The following is a 19,917-nucleotide window of genomic DNA, read 5'->3' on the forward strand; positions in this document are numbered from 1 at the left end:
ATCCTTCACCCTCCCCCCCCCCCCCCCACCTGACTGTTCGCCCAAATCAGAAATCAGGATGTCACCATGGATGTCTCTTTTTCCATCAATTTCCACATTCTGCTAAGAACTCAACCTCCTACTATGTTGTTAATATCTACTTTCTCCATTCCCAAAGATCACTTTTAGGAATCCCTAGAAATTATTAAGTACATTTCTGGAGAGAGGAGCATAGCTTCTCATCCAACTCTCGAAGGGGCCCATCATCCCTTAAAGGTCAAGAGCCATTGCTACTCACTCCGCTCCAACTTCATCCCCCACCCATCAGAATGATCCACCTAAGCAAACATAAACTGAGCATTCCTTCAATGGCCTTCAGCAAACAGTGTGAGCACCCCAGAAATGTCCTACAATGTTCTTCTCATGTGGAACCCTGCTTCCCTCTCTAGTTTTACTTCTTGTTATTCTTTTAGCACTGTGGCAGATGAGTCCACCTGCTGTCACCCACCCACCCCATGTCTCTGCATGTGTTATTCTTCTGCCAGGAAGATTCATCCCTCTTAGTCTGCCTGGCAATCTCCCACTCATACTAAAGACCAATTCAAAGTGTCTTACACTATAACTTCCCTGATGCCAGCCTCCCTCAGGTGGAGCTCATCACTGCCTTATCAGTGCTATCTATATTGTTTGTACATCTACCTTTGCATTTATCACTCTGTATTGTGATGTCTTGTTGATAGGTATGTCTTCTCACTTGACAGAGAGCACTGTTGAGTGGCTACACCATGTATACTCATTTCTACATTCCCAGCATCTGGCAGAGTGCCTGACACTTAGTAAATGCTGCTGAATTATAAAGAAATAAAACTAATAAGCAATTACAACCATAGAGCACTTTACAATTCACACATCATATACTTTATTTATCTCTTGATGTTCCCAGTACTGATAAGATAGAAAAAGGATCTATTACTAGGGTTTAGAGAGAGCCTTCCAAGGTCACAAACTATAACTCACCACCTCCTTTCAGTACTGAGCACAGTACAAGACCCACAGAAATTCTATTAGAAATTTAGTAAATTTGATGGACTTGGCACAGCCTCTGCTCCAATAGTGAATGATCATCCAACTTGAGCCTTTGACTTTCCTTCGGATTTGCACAGACACACTCTGGGGAAGGGGCTCACTCTTCTTAGTCTAGCCTCTTTGTACATCCCATAAGTCAGGTAACCACCTGTGAAAAAGTATGTCCAATCCAAAGGAAATAGAACCACAAGATTCCTTCATTTCTGTCTGCTTCATCAATGATAATGACCCAGAACTAGGTACAGTAGGCAATAAATATTGGCTGAATGGATGAAAGAATGAGATATCTTTAAATGAAGAAAGAAAGAAAATCTAGTTAAGAAGGAGCTAAAGGCTTGGTAAAGAGAAGGGACAGCCCTGGATGATTCTAAAGGACTATCATGTTTCAGGACTTAGTGTACATGAAGTTGAAGGGGAGACCACATTCAAACTGATATGCCAGGGAAAATTGGATAAGCTGCTGGAAAACTGTGGCAAGCAATGATGCAGTCTGGAATTTAACAACAACAACAAAAAAGTGCAAAGACAGGCACATCCTGCAAGCTACAAGAGTGGTGAGTTCATCAGTGATTCTGACAAAATTCTAGTATGTTTTTGTTTTTTAATGGTTCTTAAACACTTAGGTAATTAATGGGTATCAGTATGGGCTCCCTACGGACAAAATAAGACAATGCTATAATAACNAATGACAAATGCTAAACACATTTTTATTTTAGCAAGAAATCTAAGAAAATCTCTTAAAATTCTGTTGGCAGCATGAGAAATGAAGTTTGGTGGATACAGTTGTGAATGCTGAATAATGCTTCAAAATTGTTCTGATTACATGGTCCAAGGCTCTGTACTGAATGGACTTATGAACATTTAAACCAAAGACTAGCATACAAAGTACATGATGGCAGTGGTCCTGTCTGTCTAATCCGCCAATGCCTAGAACAGTGCCTGTTAAATAGGAATGTCATATGCATCCATAGAAAGCCTACTCACTAAATTTGCAGATCATACAAAATAAGAAGAGATATTTAACATTTTAATCTTTATTTCATAAGGAATATAATAGCCTTTTCCAATATTTTTGTTGTTTATCCACCTACCTATATAGAATGCAGGCTGGCTAGTGTAAGAGTTAAAAATTCAAAGGAGGCAAGCAGGCAGGAAAACAGAAAGGAAGAAAGGAAGGAAGAAAGAAAGGAAGAAAAAGAAGAGAAGTAAAGAAAAAGGAGGGAAGGAAGGAAGAAAATATCTACAACAGATAGCAAACTACAGCCTACGGGCCAAATCCAGCCTATTGCCTATTTTGTAAATAAAGTTCTACTGCCTCAGGTCCATGCACATTTGTTTGTGTGTTGTCTATTACTTCTTCAACACTATAGTTGCCAACCTGAGGAGTCACAACTGAGGCCCACAAAGCTTAAAAGCCACGATACAGCTCTTTCCAGCAAAAGTATGCCGACTACTGATCTAGAATGCTGGATGTGAGCATCAATCTGGAAATAACAAAGACATAAAACTTGAATGCAGGGGTTGGGGACTGGTGTGAAAGCAAAGGTTAGACTACATGGCTTCACAGCTCTGAGAGTCTATGAAATCAAAAGTAATGACTGAACTCTGCTGGAATCCTGAGAACAGGTGAGAGGATGCTCATTCAAACAATCCCTTCCCTTCCACCTGGCTCTGCCCTCTGTTCCTCCTTGCTTTCTGGTGAGAGCACCTGGACAGAAGACAGAGCTGAGGACAGTAATGCTGTGTTTGAGTAAAGAGACGGCAGCCCACAAGGCAAGTCTCCACATATTAAGCTGCAAATATAGGGCAAGTTTGGTACTCATGAAATTTTCCTCTGAAACATAAAGTGAACATAATTCCTCCAGCTCAGTAAGGAATCCAATGAGGCACAGGTCACGGCCTACACATGGAACTGTCAGCTGAGGAGGAGAGAACAGACATATGGGCAGATGAGAGTTCAAATAACCATATAAAAGGCCTAGATTTAGAGAACATTCAAAAGAACAGCTGAGGGCAGGTTGCAATTATTGCCAAGGACAGGAAAGGCTTTGTGGAGGGTCTAGCTGTAGCAGTGGAGCTTGGCACAAGGAGCAGGTTTCGAGAGGCAGAGAGGCAGGGGGAGGGCAACTCCATACTTCACCAGGGCAGCAATGCTCTGATGCTCTTGACATTGCTGTCATGCTGCTGATTTGAGAAACCTTGCTGGGGTAGCAATGACCCCTCTGCTCTGGGCTACCAGAGCTATGTCAGTCTGGCAGCCTCACTGCCAGCTCTGAGAGCTGAGTGCACTGCTCCCCTCACTGGACGTCCGTCCAGCCAGTGTGGTTGGCTGTCCTCTGGGCGTCACTGCCAACCCTAAAGCAGCATTGCTCAGCTGCCCTGATGCTGGGAAACGCAGGTATCTCAGCCTCTGTGAGCAACACAGGATAATAGATGGGGGGTAGGGGGGGCAGTCTGAACAAGCAAAAGGAAACAAGTAAAATACTCATTTCTGCTTATAGCCAAAGCAACCCATCCTCTTCTAGACCTCACTTTCGAAGAACTACTCACCAAAGACAACAAAGACTGACTTCCCCAACTACCCTCCTACAGACATTGTGACCAAACCCTGCTATAGGTGCACATTACCTCTTTCTTCTGAAGTCCAAACAACCCACATAACACTTTCGGGAGGCACTTATGACCACTCCCTTTTGTAAACACAGACATCAAGGCACAGAGAAGGTCCACATTTGTTCTGGGTCATAATGGCAAATTGAGGGGCCAGTCCCAGAGAAAGGATTGCATTTTGCATATAGAAGGCAGCGGGGGGCAGAGGGGAGCAGTATTCTGAGAAGTACTGAGGGACTTCTGAGTTGGAGGAAACCAGTGAGGCTGCTTTCTAGTTCTGGGGCAGGGATGAGGCAGGGTAAGTCTGCAGGAAGAAGAGGAACAAAGCCACATTCCATGCAGTTGCCTTAATTATTTTATCAAAACCTGCTCCATTGTCCACTCCTCTGAGGCTCCATGAGCTGAGGCACTTTCAGAACACCAGGTAAAAAGTACCCCCGACTCTCTGCTCTGGTCATGAAGTCAGGCCTCTATCATATTCCCCAAGACTTCTGGAGGGACATAAAGTATACAGCCAGAAGGGACTGTGAAGGGCATCTATTCCAAGTCTTTTGTGTTATCCATGAGTTCCCAGAGGATAAGGCACTTGCAGACTCTCACTCTGAGTTGCTGGTAGAGCTGGCACAGAGCAAGATTGCCTGGAAGCCAAAGGGAGGAGAGTGCTCAGAACAGCAGGGGAGTCTATGCTTACCTTCCAAAGAATGGATTCCCTGCTCCTTGGCAGTCTTGTAAACACTGCTGAAATCATCCCCAAGGTTTGGGTCAGCACCAGCAGCAAGGAGGACCTGCACCACACTGGAAGAAATCAGAAAGACAGAAGTTTCAAAAGCTGGAAAAGCCTAGGTAGTAGAGTCTCAGATTCTGACACGTTTGGGGATTGGATCTGATTCTGTTCAAGTGAGTGGTACAGGGGAAAGAACATGACCTCTGCCAGTGTGGAAGTCAAGGGTAGGAATCTCTGAGACTTCCTAGCTGAGAGGCTGTGGCCAAGTTATTTAACACCTTTCTAAGGCCTTTTAGCTTTCCAAAAGTATAAAATACAAAGTATTTATTCAACAATTACTTGTCAAATGCTTATTGTGTTGTAGTCGCTGTGCCCTTGTGGAGCGTATAGTTTTCTGGGAGGACAACAATTTAGCATAAGATTATAACAATGCATGATCAAGGCTATGATGGAAGAAGTAGGAAAACAAGGGCGGGGGATCAAGAAAGGCCTCCCAGAGGATGTGGTATTTAAGGTATTTAAGACTTGAAGGCTAAAGAGCCAGAACTGGGATGGTGAAGTGGGAGGACTGGATGCGTTTACAGATCCTGGAGGCAAGTGAGCACAGGGCTTCACCTGAAGAAAGCAGGGCTGGAGCAAAAAGTGTAAGGAGGAGAAGCATGGGAAGGGAGGCAGGCTGGCCACTGAAGGGCTTAAGGGGAAGGGACTTGACAACATATGTCTTTTCTCCCCACCTCAAAATACACAGACTTAGAAAAATACATACCATATTGAAATACTAAATTAAAACATCCACCTCCTTAATCTAAATTCCAAGAGTAGCCACTATTCACAGATTGGTATATTTCCTTCCAAACCTCTGCTATTAGAAGAATCACTCCAGTAGCTGTGTGAGAATGGACTAGAGGGAGGAGGACCAGAGGCAGGGGGCTCCTCTGACTCATAGTGAGGTTAAATTACGTAAATTTATAAAGCACCGATGTGGGGATGAGCACTGAGTGTTATGTGGAAACTAATTTGACAATAAACTATTAANTACGTTCACTTCACTTCTACTATGAAATATTCCTGCCAATGCTTTCTTTTTTCCTTAAGAAAAAAAAAAGTGCATTCACTATAAAACATTCAGAAGATATAGGTAATTAAAAAGAAGGAAATATTTTATTTTATTTTATTATTTTATTTTTTATTTTTTTACAAATAGTTTATTGTCAAATTAGTTTCCACATAACACCCAGTGCTCATCCCCACAAGTGCCCTCCTCCATGCCCATCCCCCCTCCCCCCCACATCCATCAGTCCTCAGTTTTTGTCAGCATTCAAGAGTCTCTCATGGTTTGCCTCTCTCCCTTTCCCCCACCATTTCCCCCCTTCTTCTCCCCCTTGTTCCTCCGTTAAGTTCCTCCTAATCCTCCTATACGTGCAAACATATGATATTTGTCCTTCTCTGCCTGACTTATTTCGCTCAGCATAACACCCTCAAGGTCCATCCATGTTGCTACACATGGCCAGATTTCATTGTTTCTCATTGCCATGTAGTATTCCATGGTATAGATAAACCACATCTTTTTGATCCATTCGTCCGATGGTGGACACTTAGGCTCTTTCCATGTTTTAGCTATTGTGGAGAGTGCTGCTATGAACATTGGGGTGCATGTGCTCCTATGCATTAGCAGGAAATATTTTAGAATATGTAACAGGGGCACCTGGGTGGCTCAGTCAGTTAAGCATCCAACTCTTGATTTTTGTCTCAGGTCATGATCTCATGGTTCATGGGACTGAGCCCTACATCAGGCTCTGTGCTGACAGCATGGAACCTATCTGGGATTCTCTCTCTCTCTCTCTCTCTGCCTCTCTCCCCTGCTTATGTGCACTGGCTCTCTCTAATAAACTTGAAAAATAGGTTTTAAAAAAGGGAATATATAACATCCAGTTTTTTCAATGCATGTATGTTTTTATTTACGAAAATAAGATCATACATAAACTTTCTCCGAGCACGCACACACATTTCCATGTTTTAAATATTTGTCTACCACATTGTTTTTAATGGCTGTACAGTGTCCTACTATAACACTGTTGTATATTTTATTTAGCCAATCTTCTATTGTAAAATATTAGATTATTTTTAATATTTCAATAACACATGTCTGATTATTTCCTTTGGCTAAATTCCTAGGAGATGAAGTCCTAGGTCAAAAGTTTAAGCCTTTTTAAGGGTTTTGATAAATATCACCAAACTGAATTTCACTTTGGTGAAATTTTTATTTTTATTAGCAAAGGAAGAAGAATTGAGAGTAACTGTTGGGCCTTCCTTTCTCCAAAATAGGGTGTTTATTTTTCTTTATCACATGTCAATCTGGTAAAGAGAAATGGAATCACACTGCCGTTTCAACTTGCATTTCTTTGATTACTAAAGAGGTTAGACTTAAAAAAATATGTATGTTTAGGGGGCACCTGGGTGGCCCAGTGTGTTGAGCGTCTGGTCATGATCTTATGATACATGGGTTTGAGCCCCATGTCAGGCTCTGTGCTGACAGCTCAGAGCCTGGAGCCTGCTTCAGAACTCCGTCTCTCGTTCTATGCCCCTCCCCCGCTTCGCCCTATGTCTTCCTCTCTCAAAAATAAACATTAAAAAAAATGTTTAGTAGTTGTGTTTCTTTTTTCATGAATCACAACAGTTGACTTTATTTTTTTGAAACTAATGTCCTTTGACAATTTTTCTCTTAGTATGTTAATCTTTTGCTTACTGGCCTTCAGAAGAGTTAATGCCTTTGAAGGCATAAGTAAACATTTCAAAAAATTACTCTAATTATTATAAATATTAAAAAATCAAACAGTAGTTTTAGTTTTTCTCTTCTTAGTTTTTCAGTATCTGTAACCAGCAGTAGTGTTGATGGTTTTCCCTGTACCAACTGGCTTGAATTTCATTACCTTCAATAGGCAAAGCTTGGCTAAATTACTTGCTGTATGAATGAATGAATTTTAGTAATTCCCATGTCCACAGACACACATTCCTCACAGACAGATAAAAAAATTAGATGTCATCTCCCAGGTAGCTGAGGTGCTTCTACAACTGATCTAGCATTATCAGGTTGCCTCAGCTGTCTATTCACCTTACCTAAAAGGATCTTAAGAATTACCTTTCACAGGTAACCCTAGCAGGATATGGATTATAATCCCAAAGAGAAATGAGAAGTGTCTGTAAATAGCTAAAATCCATGTCTAAAACTCGGATACTGAATGCACAGCAGAGTCTGTCAGGTTCTCACTTGGAGACATATTTGCTCTTAGTTTACACATAAATGGGATAAGACTGTTTCCCAGAAGATTAAAAGTCAAGAGGGTACAAAAAATCTGTTATACATAGGTAAACCAATTGCTGGCAGTGAGAAAAATATATCTGCTAGAAAGGTAGTATGATATAAAAGTTAAGAACACTAGCTTTAAGGGGCGCCTGAGTGGCTCAGTCGGTTAAGCATCCAAGTCTTGATTTCAGCTCAGGTCATGATCTCATGGTTCATGGGATCGAGCCCGGCATCAGGCTCTATACTGACAGCACAGAGACTCCCTGGGATTCTCCTTCTCCCCCTCTCTCTGCCCCTCCCCTGCTCTCTTGCGCTCTCTCTCAAAATAAATAAATAACCTTAAAAAAAAAAAAGAATATGGCTTTAAAATCTGGGACAATCTGGGGTGCCTGAGTGGCTCACTTGGTTAAGTGTGCAACTTCGGACAAGCCTGGAGCTTGCCTCAGATTCTGTGTCTCCCTCTCTCTGCCGCACCCTGACTTTCTCTCTCTCCCTCTCTCAAAAACAGACATTTAAAAATAAGTAAATAAAATAAAACCTGGGACAATCAGAGCATCAACATGAATAATGGCAGTAATGGATTATAACCCATTGAGTAAAATAAGATTCCATAATTCCATACTGAAAATAAGTTAATGGAGAGAAAGGAAAGCTCTTCCTTGCTGTAGAATGACAACTAATAAATGTAGAAGGAATGATGAGATTAGAACATCATCATTTTGCAATCTCATAATTATCAAGGATAATAAGAGCGTCTGGCTCATACAGCTGTGTTAATACATGTAAAGTGCTTAGAACACCATCTGACATGTAATAAGTGCTCAACGAACTTTGGTTATTATTATTACTATGTACCTGACCTTGTGGTTGGGCTGTGGGGAAGTCAAGAGAAATGTGAATTAAGACACTTAAATTGGGAAGACAGCATGGTATTTTATAAAAAGCACAGAGACCTGGGTTTAAATCAAAGTTCTATCATTTACTGTCTGTGATCCTGGACAAGTTACTTCAGGACTGACACTCCATTTCCTTACCAGAATAATGGAGATAATGATGCCTCCTTTGCTGGTTATGAGAAAGTGTGTAAAACTTCGTAGCACATGGTACATAGAAGAAGCTCCACAAATACAAGCTCTCTTCCATTTCTCCATATAATCTTAGTGATAACAACATGAATTTGGGCCACAGTGGGCACCAGATGTATACCTGACCACCCCTTCCCCCAGGACTCACGCCAACACAGCCCTGTGTTAAGAAGGCAGCTCTTCTATATTCCACACAAGTCAGCTTGTTGTAAAATCCAAGTGAGAAAGGTTTGTCAATCTAAACTCAAAGGGACATAATTTGGTTAATCCTCAGATGCTGTATCCAATCACCATTCAATCACAACCCCTCCCATGGCAGGCTGTCCCTGCAGGCAGCTAGTGTCACTAACTGTGGTAACCTGGGCCTCTCCAGGTTCTGAGTATTGATTCCGTCTGTCCAATTTGTAGGCTGCAAGACGTGTCCAAGCAACCAAGTATGCTGCCCTTGGCCCTGGAGGGCAGACAGTGGTCTGGTAGGATGGAGAGAAGACAGTGACTAGGCTCGGCCCTCAGGTGGCTAACCCAATCAAAGGGAATGGGCAATTCACTTCACAAACTTGGAGGCCAAAGAGGGCAAGCAACTCAGCTAGTGACTCATTCTACAACCTCAGAGAAGACTCTCCTCACTTTTAAAAAACTCAAAAGGCAGCAGTCCCACTCTGGGGTATTGCTAGGACTAAAGGAACTGTGGCTGCTTAGTGGCCAAGAGTGGCACCAAACACCTTGCCAGATGGCTAGGAGGCTTTTTGTCCAATGGCCATTTAAGTATTTATGAAGCATCTAATCCAGCGCTCCACAGGGATCAAGCCCTTCTTGGAGAAGCCAGCTCAGATCAGGCCAGAGGGCTACATGACTATGCTTTGGCAATCAAAGCTAGCTTTGACGACCAAAAGAAGTTCCCGGACCTGTGGGCTACTGCAGGACAAAAACAGGCTAGCCGGGTTAGAGAAAGCTAAGGCAAAGCTGATAAGAACAGGCGTAGCAAGTGTCAAAACGTTCAGAGTCAAATTGGCCAGGCCCAGCAAGTGTCAAAACGTTCAGAGTCAAAATAGAACCAAGGGCCAGAGACTAGGCAGCAGAAATGAGGTAGAGAGTCAAAAGCCAGGTCAGATGCTAAGGACTAGGGGCTAAAGGAGAACAGTGGGTCACAAACCAAGTAAGCAGCCAGAAACTAAGGAATATCCAGGTCAAAGCAAGGCAAAAGAAGCAGAAACCAGGAACAGCAGTAAGACTTTGGAAATAAAGTGACTTCTGTCTCTTTGATGCTTTTTGCTGAAGCAGAAACAAATCCCCAGGTTCAGAACTGTATTTGGGAAAAGGTAACTTACATGCGGAGATGGTGAGTTGGCCGATCTGGCTGACAAGGGGAGTACAAGTTCAGGAATAAAATGGGAATGTGATGGCATGAAGGGAAGCAGGCACTGCTATTTGAGGTGATCTATTAAAGGACAACTGCAGCCTCCCCTGTTCTCACGCCGGCATCTGGGTGCCGTTTTGTACATTTGGGTTTAGATATTACTGCCTTAAATTTGGATAGCTGGTACCAAATAGACTGTGTTGTATGGGCTAGGCCTTCACAGTCTTAACACCTGGACTAAAGGGGGAAGAATATATCATTCCATGCACTTAACATTTTTCTACAACAGGAAACATTTCTACTCAAAGAATCTATGTCAACTACTCCCCAGGTTCTCCATAGGCAAGACTTAAGAACAGCAGCAATTCTCTGAGCCAGCTCAGGATTTGGTCTCTGGTAGTCTGTGGAAAGATATGCCTATCAATGCCAGGATTCATCTCAAAGGCCAGAGATAATCTCCAGACTCGATTTCCCTAATTTCGAGATTCAGAGGATGTGTACAGCCCAAGAGGATAGCAGTTTGTCCTTTGATGACCTGGCTCTAGCAGCAGTACTTTCTTCCTGTGTGCCCATCAGAATCTGTTCTGTTCTTATCTCTGCCCAAGTGAGCTGACTCACCAAAAAGCTGGGCCTTGTGAATGAATACTGAAGGTAAAGGATGTGAGAGTGAACTCTGATCCTAGGCCAAGAGCTGTTTTTCTCTCTGCCTTGTTTCTACTGACTGCTAGTCCAAATATCTATTTTCTTAAGGGTATGGAATGGCTAAGTAGGAGGAAGGCAGTAGTCAAATAATAAGAGCTAACATTTGTGTATACTTCCCACACGACACACACTGTTTTGAACACTTCATATATAATAACACATTTAATCTTTACAATGACGCAATGAGGCAGGTTATGCATTAAGAAAACTGAGGCACTGGTGGTTAAGTAACTTGTCCAAGGTATCATTCAGCTGTAAGGAGTGGAGGTAAGAGTCAAACCAGGGCAGTGTGGCTACAAAGTCCATGTCCTTATTCCTCTACCATGTTGCCCCTCACTTCCCTATAATGACTCCCAGGCAGCTAACAATCTGTGGGAGCACTGTACCCCAAGGCAGGTTTTAGTAGAAAAGCTAGGGTCAGAAATCCCAACAAGGGTATGAACAGTCAATTGCCAAAGGAAGAAACAAACAAAAAAGATTATCATTAAATATATGAGGAGATCCTCAAGCTTATCTGTTATTAGAGAAATGCAAATTAAAACAATGAAATATCACTTTAAATTCAACATATTGGCAACAGTTAGAAAGCTGAAAAATGCCAAGTGTTGGAGAGAACATGGGGTTCTGGGACTGTTTATGTGCTGTCAGGACAGACTGGTGCAGTCATTCTAGAAGCCAAGCTTGTAATACTTTGTCAAATTAAAGTACCTTACTCTATGACCCAGCACTTCTCCTGAATATATATATTCTTACACAGATCCATTAAAGGCAGCATGGAAGATGTTCACCCCAGCATTTTGTGACAGTGGGGAGTTGCAGGCTATCAAGTGTCCACCACTGGGGAATGAGTAAGTTAAATGTGGTAGAGACACATTATCTGATACAGCAGTTAGAAGCAACAGGCTAGATATACATTCGACAACACCACCATGATCTTTTATAAGGGTTGACTCCCTATCCCCTTCTATTAATCATTAACTGAATTTGACCACTTGTTCCAAAAGTTTATTCCTTCAGAAAGTGTCTCAACTGCAGAAATTCTAATTCCTATGATGATCTAGTGGATCTTGGGGACTAATGGGTTAAGGACCCAGAGAAAACAATGAATTCTCTGAAGTCCACCACAGACAATCAAATGTACCACTACTTCTACTAGGACTGTCCCCCTCTCCTTTAACTGGTTAGTGCTCATCACTTTCAGGGCTCTTCAGTGATAAGGTGACCAATTCACTGAGTCTTGTCTGATCTCCAGCTTGGATCTACGCCCTTCCTATTTGCCTACATAGAATGCAGTATCAACCCCCATGGGTGACCCTGATCATATTGTACCATGACTGCCTGCTTACTTTTATTTACCTTTCCTGCTAGACTGTGAGGCAAGGGTCATGTCTCTACTCTCTTCCCAGTTCCTGGCCCAGTGCCTAGGTCAAAGTGGTCAGTAGATGCTTTCTGAATCAGTGCATGAATAAATGAAGGATGAATAAATAAAATTTTTTTCTGTAAGTTTATTTATTTTGAGAGAGAGAGAGAGAGAGAATGAGCTAGGAAGGGGCAAAGAGAAAAGGGGACAGAGAATCTGACACAGGCTCTGTGCTGACAGCAGAGAGCCAGAGGCAAAGCTCAAACTCATGAACTGTGAGATCATGACCTGAGCTGGTTGGACTTAACCTACTGAGCCTCCCAGGCGCCCCCCAATCCTTATTTTATTTGGTGGGAAGTGGAGAATGGTATGGCGCCCTGCCCAGCCATCTCCTATCTGAGGGTCCAAACTAGGCCCCAGGCAGTTTAGCCTTCCACAAGGCAGTTCCCAGGCAAAGGTAAGGAAATGAATAGGAAAGTGGTCCCTAACTGGTAGCTCCCGGGATTCATGGAACTCCCTTTGGAGCCACAGCCCCCAGGAGGAACATTTTAATTTGCTGATCAGGTTGTAATTAGGTTAGAGGTGGGAGCTTCTGTAGGAAGGTTGGCTCACAACAACCTTGATGAGCTCCTGCTTTCAGGACGATGGGGTGTCACAATGCATGGGAAGATAGTTACATCGATCGATGTTAAGGCTTTCTGCTCTCAGTGGCCGCAGGGGCTTGGGGTTGCCACATTGTTTAGGAAAAAGCGAGGAAACCTGTGGTGTGGGCCGAGGCCTATGCTGGGCCAGACGCGTGTCAAAGACAGCTGGCGAGCAGCTGGAGTTGGTGAAGCAAGAAGGGCAGTGATCCTAGCTCCAGGTCGTCCCCACACAATGTTGAGCTTCAGGAGAAGCTCCTCCAACTCCTCCTCCCTTCTACCCCCCACATCCAAAGCACAGGGTCACTGTGATGAGTGTCACGGGTCCCAAGGAGAAGACAAAGAGTTGACCTATTCTCAACCCAGTGTACACCTCGATGAAGGGAGGAAGCAAAGAGGTCACAGTTCAGGAGGTTTGCTGGAAAGTCAAATGAGCTGTGGCTCATTCAGTCTACTGGCTGGTCTATGAGCCGGTCAGGAAAGCAGGGTGGCCTGACCAAAGGCACTGGCATGTGTTAAATCTAAAGATTCTATGTCATGAACTGGGAGTGGAGAGGGTGAGGAGAGCAGTTTTCTTTTTAAAGCAGGTTACTTAGGAAACAAACTAAAGATCAGGTAGTACCTGTATAGAAAATGTGCCCCAATTTTCCCAAAAGAGGATAATAATCTTTTGTTTATGTCCCTCAAAAGGTAAAAATCAGTAATCATAATAACAGCAGCCATAGTGTGTTAAGCACTTTGCATTCACTATTTCAGCTCCATATAACGACTTACAATGAGGTATTAGTCCCATTTTATAAGTGAATAAACTGAGGCTCAGCAAGATAACATGAATTGCCAAAATATACACATTAATTAAGCATAGGAACTGAGATTCAAATCCAGATCTGTGTGAGGCCAAACCTCGTACATATTCCCCTAAACTCCACTGGTTCTCACTCATCCAACCATCTGTCCATTAGTGTGTCTTACTATCCCATAACTACTGAGCCCCTCTGTGTACCAGGGACAGTGACATTTTTGATGGTACAGTAAAGGAGGTCATAGCAGCCAGCTGGGTTAAAAGGGAGTCTCATTCAGGTGGACAAGGGTCAAGATCAGTGGTGAGACCATTTGGGGCAAGGCTCAAGGAAGACATGGCACATTAAGGAGAGGCCAATGAATCAAGACCACTCATCACAGGGTTTCCAAGACAATCTTGATTTCACATCCTCAGCCTGGTTTCAAATATAATTCCCTATCTGTTCATGTCTTCCAATCTGTGTTCTATAATATATGGTTGTCGAACCTATGGGCCAACGTGGTCAAGCTCTGATTATTAGGGATTTCACCACAGTATGGGCCCGATTAGGCTCTCTCTAGGCAAATGATCTATAAGAGCATGCTGGGGCTGGTATTTTTCTTCAACTCTGGATGAAACTAACAACAAGAAAACAAAAAATATTAATAACACCACCAGATACCTATGCACTAAATAGTCTTATGTGCATTTTAATCTTCACAATCACCCTATGCTGAGGTAGGTGCTATTATTATTCACATTTTGCCAGTGGGAAAACAGAGCCAGTTAAGAGACAGAGCTAGGTTTTAAACACAGGCAGTCTCCTTCCAGAGCTCTTGCTCCTCACCACTGTCACACATAACTAGACGATGTACTCCCCAAAGAAGGAACTGTGCTTGGCCATCTGTTCCTCACACATAAGGCCCAGTACAGACCAGTAAATATTTACTGAATCAATTCACTTCTGAGGCCTTAACACTGCACTGAGTTTTTAGTCACCTCCTGGGCTTTATTTCCTAGTATTGCTAAGTTGGGTCTTCCTCACCCTGCATTTTACAGTTGGTTTTTGGTTTTTTAATTGTAGACTTAAACACTCATCCCTATTAATGTTTATCACCACAGATTTAACCATTGTTCTAGCCTACTGAGTTCTTTTTTCATGTCCATGATTCTTTCACCTAACATATTAGCTCTCTCTTTAAGCTTCATTTAATCTGCCATTGGGTTGGCATTTATCCATGGTCTCAACAGAATCACTGATGTAACTACTGAAAATGACGGTGAGTCCGGTGGCTCACCACTTGAGTCTGCTCTCCAGCTTCCAATCACATATACATAACATATGAAATAGGTCATTCACCATTTATTAGTCTGACTGAACTATTCTCCACATCATATTTTATTCATGTGGATGTCATGAGAGGCAGACAAACACCTTGCTGAAACCCACACACACCTACTATACTACTGTATATATACAGTAGTATATATACTGTATATATATACTACTGTATATATACTCCTGACCCACTAGCCTGCAGCCTTATTTAAATAAGCAGCTCACCTCTTTCCACCATCTTGGAGCCTGTGGAGGCCTGCTGGGAACAGGACTCTTAAAACGACAAATATGTCTGGAAGGCTGTAGTCCATGGCCATTTTTGCTGGCTATAAGTGAGAGGTCTTTGGAACCAGAGGGAGCATCTTCTTAAAACTGAAGATGTTTATGCTCAAGATGAAACTGAATTCTATCTAGGCAAGAGATGTGCGTGTATGTACAAAGCAAAGAACAACACAGTGACTCCTGGTGGCAAACCAAACAAAACCATAGCAATGTGGAGACAAGTAACTTGTGCTTGTGGAACTGGTGGCATGGTTCATGCCAGATTCCAAAGCAACCTTCCTGCTAAAGCCTCTGGCCACAGAATCCGTGTGATGCTGTACCCCTCAGGGATTTAAACTTACTGAAAAGAAAATAAAGGTAGATTGGGGCGCCTGGGTGGCTCAGTCAGTTAAGTATCTGACTTCGGCTCAGGTCATGATCTCACGGTTTGTGGGTTCGATCCCCGTGTTGGGCTCTGTGCTTACAGGTAGCTCAGAGCCTGGAGCGTGCTTCAGTTTCTGTGTCTCCCTCTCTATCTGACCCTCTCCTGCTCACGCTGTCTCTCTCTCTCTCTCTCAAAAATAAATAAAACATTAAAAAAATTTGAAAATAATTTAAAAAATTTGAAAATAAAGGTAGATTTGTTCTCTTAGATAGATAGAAAGAAAGAAAGAAAGAAAGAAAGAAAGAAAGAAAGAAAAAGACGAGTAGCCCCTGGCACAGAGTGGGTCTGATGTCTTTAAAGATGTGGGAGTGAACCAGACCATAGTCCTTAGAAGTGGAACACCCTTCCCCATGATGACCAGGATGAGCAATGGATGCTCTCCTTATCGGTCCCAACTGAAACTCTCCAGGAGGGCACTGAACACAGAACCCCCAAGAGGGCTATAGTGTTGGAGAAGGGGGGTTATCCTGAGACTGTTATGTTAGTTAGGCAAATGAGCTGGCACTGCTTTCCAGGGAGCACTGTCTTGGGTTGCCTGAGGTCAAGGCATGCATCTGCCAAACTAGAATCAGTGCATGCTGGAATTGGAATATCATTACTATGAAACAGGATTATCTTGAGCAATGATTCCAAATGGGATTAGAAATGACTCTGTTATTCAGACATAATCGGCCACAGCAGCAGCAGTGGGAGAAACATCAAGCTTGGCACACTTTTCTGGGGGCAGGATGCTGGCATTCCAGGTACCTGGCCAGCACTTTCACCCACCCTTCCTTGCTGGGAAATACCGAGCACTGTCCAACATCGGGCAGGTGGCCACCTGGGACAAGAGCCAGTCCCACATCAAAGTGCCCTGCTCTGGGGTCTCATGTCCTAGGCCCAGCTTCTTCAATGGGAAGGAGTGGAAAAAGAATCTCCAAAGACCTACTATTTCTGAGTCACTTAAAGGTACTGATGAGAGACAAGTAATACAGGCTTACCTGCAGACCATTCACTAATTTCCTCCTGGAGTGACCAACAATCAACAATAATAATTAAGACACCACTACTACCACTAACTAACAAACCCTCATCAAGTGCTTACAATATGGTAGGCATTGTTCTAAACACTACATATATTTACATATTTAAACTTCAAAACAGCCTTTTGTGGTAGATCTACTTATCCCCATTTTATGGTAGATGTGAAGAAACGACCACAGATAAATGAAAGAACTTGCCAAGGTACATAACTAGTAAGAGAAAGAATGAGGTTGAACCCAGGTAATCTGGCTCTAGAGCTATCGCTGAACCCATACTAGAGTACCACAGACTGAGAGGATCGTGGCCTGTGTTGGATAAGGCCTTTCCTTCATATTCTCTGGTCTCTAGCCTCTGCCAGATCCTCCCACCAGATCTGGCACATTCCTACTTTCTCACCTTTGTGAACCTATGCTCACACCAATCCCTCTTTCAGAAATGCTGTCCTTCTAGTCCCCACCTCTTTCAATCAAAATCCTGTCCATCTTTCAAGGCCCACCTCGTGTGAAAGGCCTCCTTCAATGATCTTGCCTCTACCTGGTATGATCTCCACCCAGCACTATAGGTGATTTTCTCTGAGGCACTGACCACATTCTACCTCATTCTACAGTTAAAGTGGGACTTGTTTATCCCTTTACTTTCAGCTTTTTAAGAGTTTTTTAAGTAATCTCTCTACCCAACATGGGCCTTGAACTTACAATGCCAAGACCAAGAGTGCATGCTCTAATGGTTAAGCCAGCCAGGCACCCCCTAATTGCCAGCTCTTTGAGAAAAGGACAATGTTTTGTGTTTATAGACTTCTCATAATCATCTAGAACATCTCAGCACCAGGGGGTCATCAAGAAACCCTGACTGAGCTGACTTTACTCTGGTCCTGGCACCCCTTAGGCCAACCCATGGCCTTGCTCCCCCAACTGCCTCCCTCCACAGGCAGCATACTCCAGTGGAAAGAATGAGAATCTGTGGTTCAAAGACACCTGGATTCAAATCCTGGCTCCCTCTTTCACTTATTAGACAAGAATGGGATCTCTAAGCTTCACTTTCCCCATCTGTAAAATAGGGATAATAATCCTTCCCTATTAGGATTGCAGTGAGGATTAGAGTCAGCCTGAGAAGTGCCTGACATGGGTCTGGCATACAGAAGGTACTCAATCACAGCCATAGCCATGACTGCCACTACAGTCAGAAGATCAGCCAGCACAGCACAGCCTCCTTGGGCAAAGGAAGCGCCCCTCTGCAACAAGCAGCCAGGCCAAGAACAGGATGGGGACCTGGGAAGAGGCTATAGGCCTCTAGGTGGATAGACCTCTACGTGGTTGGGCCCTCTAAGGACCTGCACTGAAGCAAAGGTGCAGGGGTGCTCTACCAGCACCACCTCTGGCCAGCCAGCAAAGGAGAGCTGCTCAGGGAAGCTGCCCCTGGTCCAGCTCCAAGACCAGCATCTCTCTGAGAACACCGATGCAGCGGCTAGCCCCGCAATGAAAGCCTGCACAGCCAGGAATCTGGTTTAGACTGCTGGTTTCTTAAAGACAGGGTTTAATGCCCACCCACCCACTGTCTCAGAAGGTGGAGGGAAAATAAGCAAATGCTAAAAATAAATGACTGCTATGAGAGGAAATTAAATGGTCTTCAGCCAAGGATGGCAGCATTTTAAAATTAACAAAGCCCAGGTACCACATCCAGGAAGGCCTTGGCAAATGCGTGTTATCCACTCATTAGATCAGCTCCTCAGGGACCCTGGCCAAGCAGAGAAGGCAGTGCCGGGAAGCAGTCCTTCCGATGCTGATGAAATGCACTCTGGGAGAAAAAGCAGAGGAGGGAGGGAGACTCTTGTGGGGAATTTCAAACAGTCTGGCTGGAGCTCTGCTTCACAGCCTCACCTTCTCTGAGGCAGAGGCTTTCAGAGCAACCACCAAGCCCAAGTGGACTCAAATCTGAATATCCCCCTACCATCTCACTCTTTCAGGATCTTTGGTTCCTGGGGCACATCAGCCACACTATCTAGGTGGTCTCACTGCCTCGCAGTCCAGAGACAAGGAGTTTGAGGATAACGTGGGATGGGAGGCAAGCTCCCAGTCCTGTACCCTGTACTTTTTTCTTACTATGAAGATCATAGGATACTTTGTGAATTTATATGAGCTCATTGTATATCACTTGTAAATGAATTTATCATTGTTCATTAGGAATTATACTTCATGACATCACAAATTATGTGAAATCACAAACCTTTATTCTCTATTAACAATCAGAGTATACACTGTGAAATACTATCAACAATAGGAAATCTAAACACTCCAGGTGACCAGGAACTATACGAATTCATTCTGAGATGACAAACATGAATTCTCAGTGTGCCACTAGTCACAATTAAAATGAAAATTAGAAAAGGATGATGGCTTTTTAAACAATTTTTTTAAATGCTTATTCATCTTTGAGAGAGAGAGAGAGAGACTGAGTATGAATGGGTGAGGGGCAGAGAGAAAGGGAGTCACAGAATCTGAAGCAGGCTACAGGCTCCGAGCTGTAAGCACAGAGCCTGATGCGTGGCTTGAACCCAAGAACGTTTTAAGTTTTGACTTTAAGTCAATTTATTGAAGTATCATTTACCCATAGTAAAATTCACCCTTTTAAGATGTACAATTTGATGAGTTTTGATTGTACAATCACCACCACAATCAAGATTTAGAATATTTCCATCATCCAAATGTTCCTTTGAGCCCTTCCTCCTACTCCTAAACCCTAGCAGCCACTAACCTGAGTTCTGTCTCTACAGTACTACCTTTTCCAGATTGTCCTACAAATGGAATTATATCACAGCTGGGTTTTTTTCTTTTGTGTCTGGCTTTAGCTAAGTATAAGGCTTTTAAGATTTGTCCCTGCTTGGGATGCCTGGGTGGCTCAGTCGGTTGGGCGTCCAACTTCAGCTCAGGTCATGAGTTCGTGGGTTCGAGCCCCGCATTGGGCTCTGTGCTAAAAGCCAGCTCAGAGCCTGGAGCCTGCTTCAGATTCTGTGTCTCCCTCTCTCTCTGACCCTCTCTTGCTCACGCGGTCTCTCTCTCAATCAGAAATAAATAAAACATTAAAAAAAATTTTTTTTAAGATTTCTCCCTGCTGTTGCACATGTTGAGTAATTTGTTGTTGCTGTTGTTTTTTTTTTTATGTTTTTTTTTATTTTTAGGAGAGAGAGAGAGATAGCGTGAGGGGAGGGTCAGAGAGAGAGGGA

At 43.3% G+C, this 19,917-nt stretch overlaps 1 protein-coding gene across 2 annotated transcripts in view; it reads right to left on the bottom strand.

Annotated features, from left to right (window-relative positions):
* Window positions 1-19,917, bottom strand: part of CLPB (ClpB family mitochondrial disaggregase) — a 143,836-nt gene that overhangs the window by 86,009 nt on the left and 37,910 nt on the right. For both annotated transcript variants that reach the window (XM_077762229.1, XM_077762230.1), the window contains exon 4: window positions 4,367-4,470. In XM_077762229.1, the coding sequence (XP_077618355.1) occupies window positions 4,367-4,470 (104 nt within the window). The remainder of the gene's footprint in view (window positions 1-4,366; window positions 4,471-19,917) is intronic.

The sequence above is a fragment of the Crocuta crocuta genome, unplaced genomic scaffold (genome assembly GCF_008692635.1).
Source record: "Crocuta crocuta isolate KB4526 unplaced genomic scaffold, BGI_CrCroc_1.0 scaffold306, whole genome shotgun sequence".
Taxonomy (NCBI): Eukaryota; Metazoa; Chordata; class Mammalia; order Carnivora; family Hyaenidae; genus Crocuta; species Crocuta crocuta.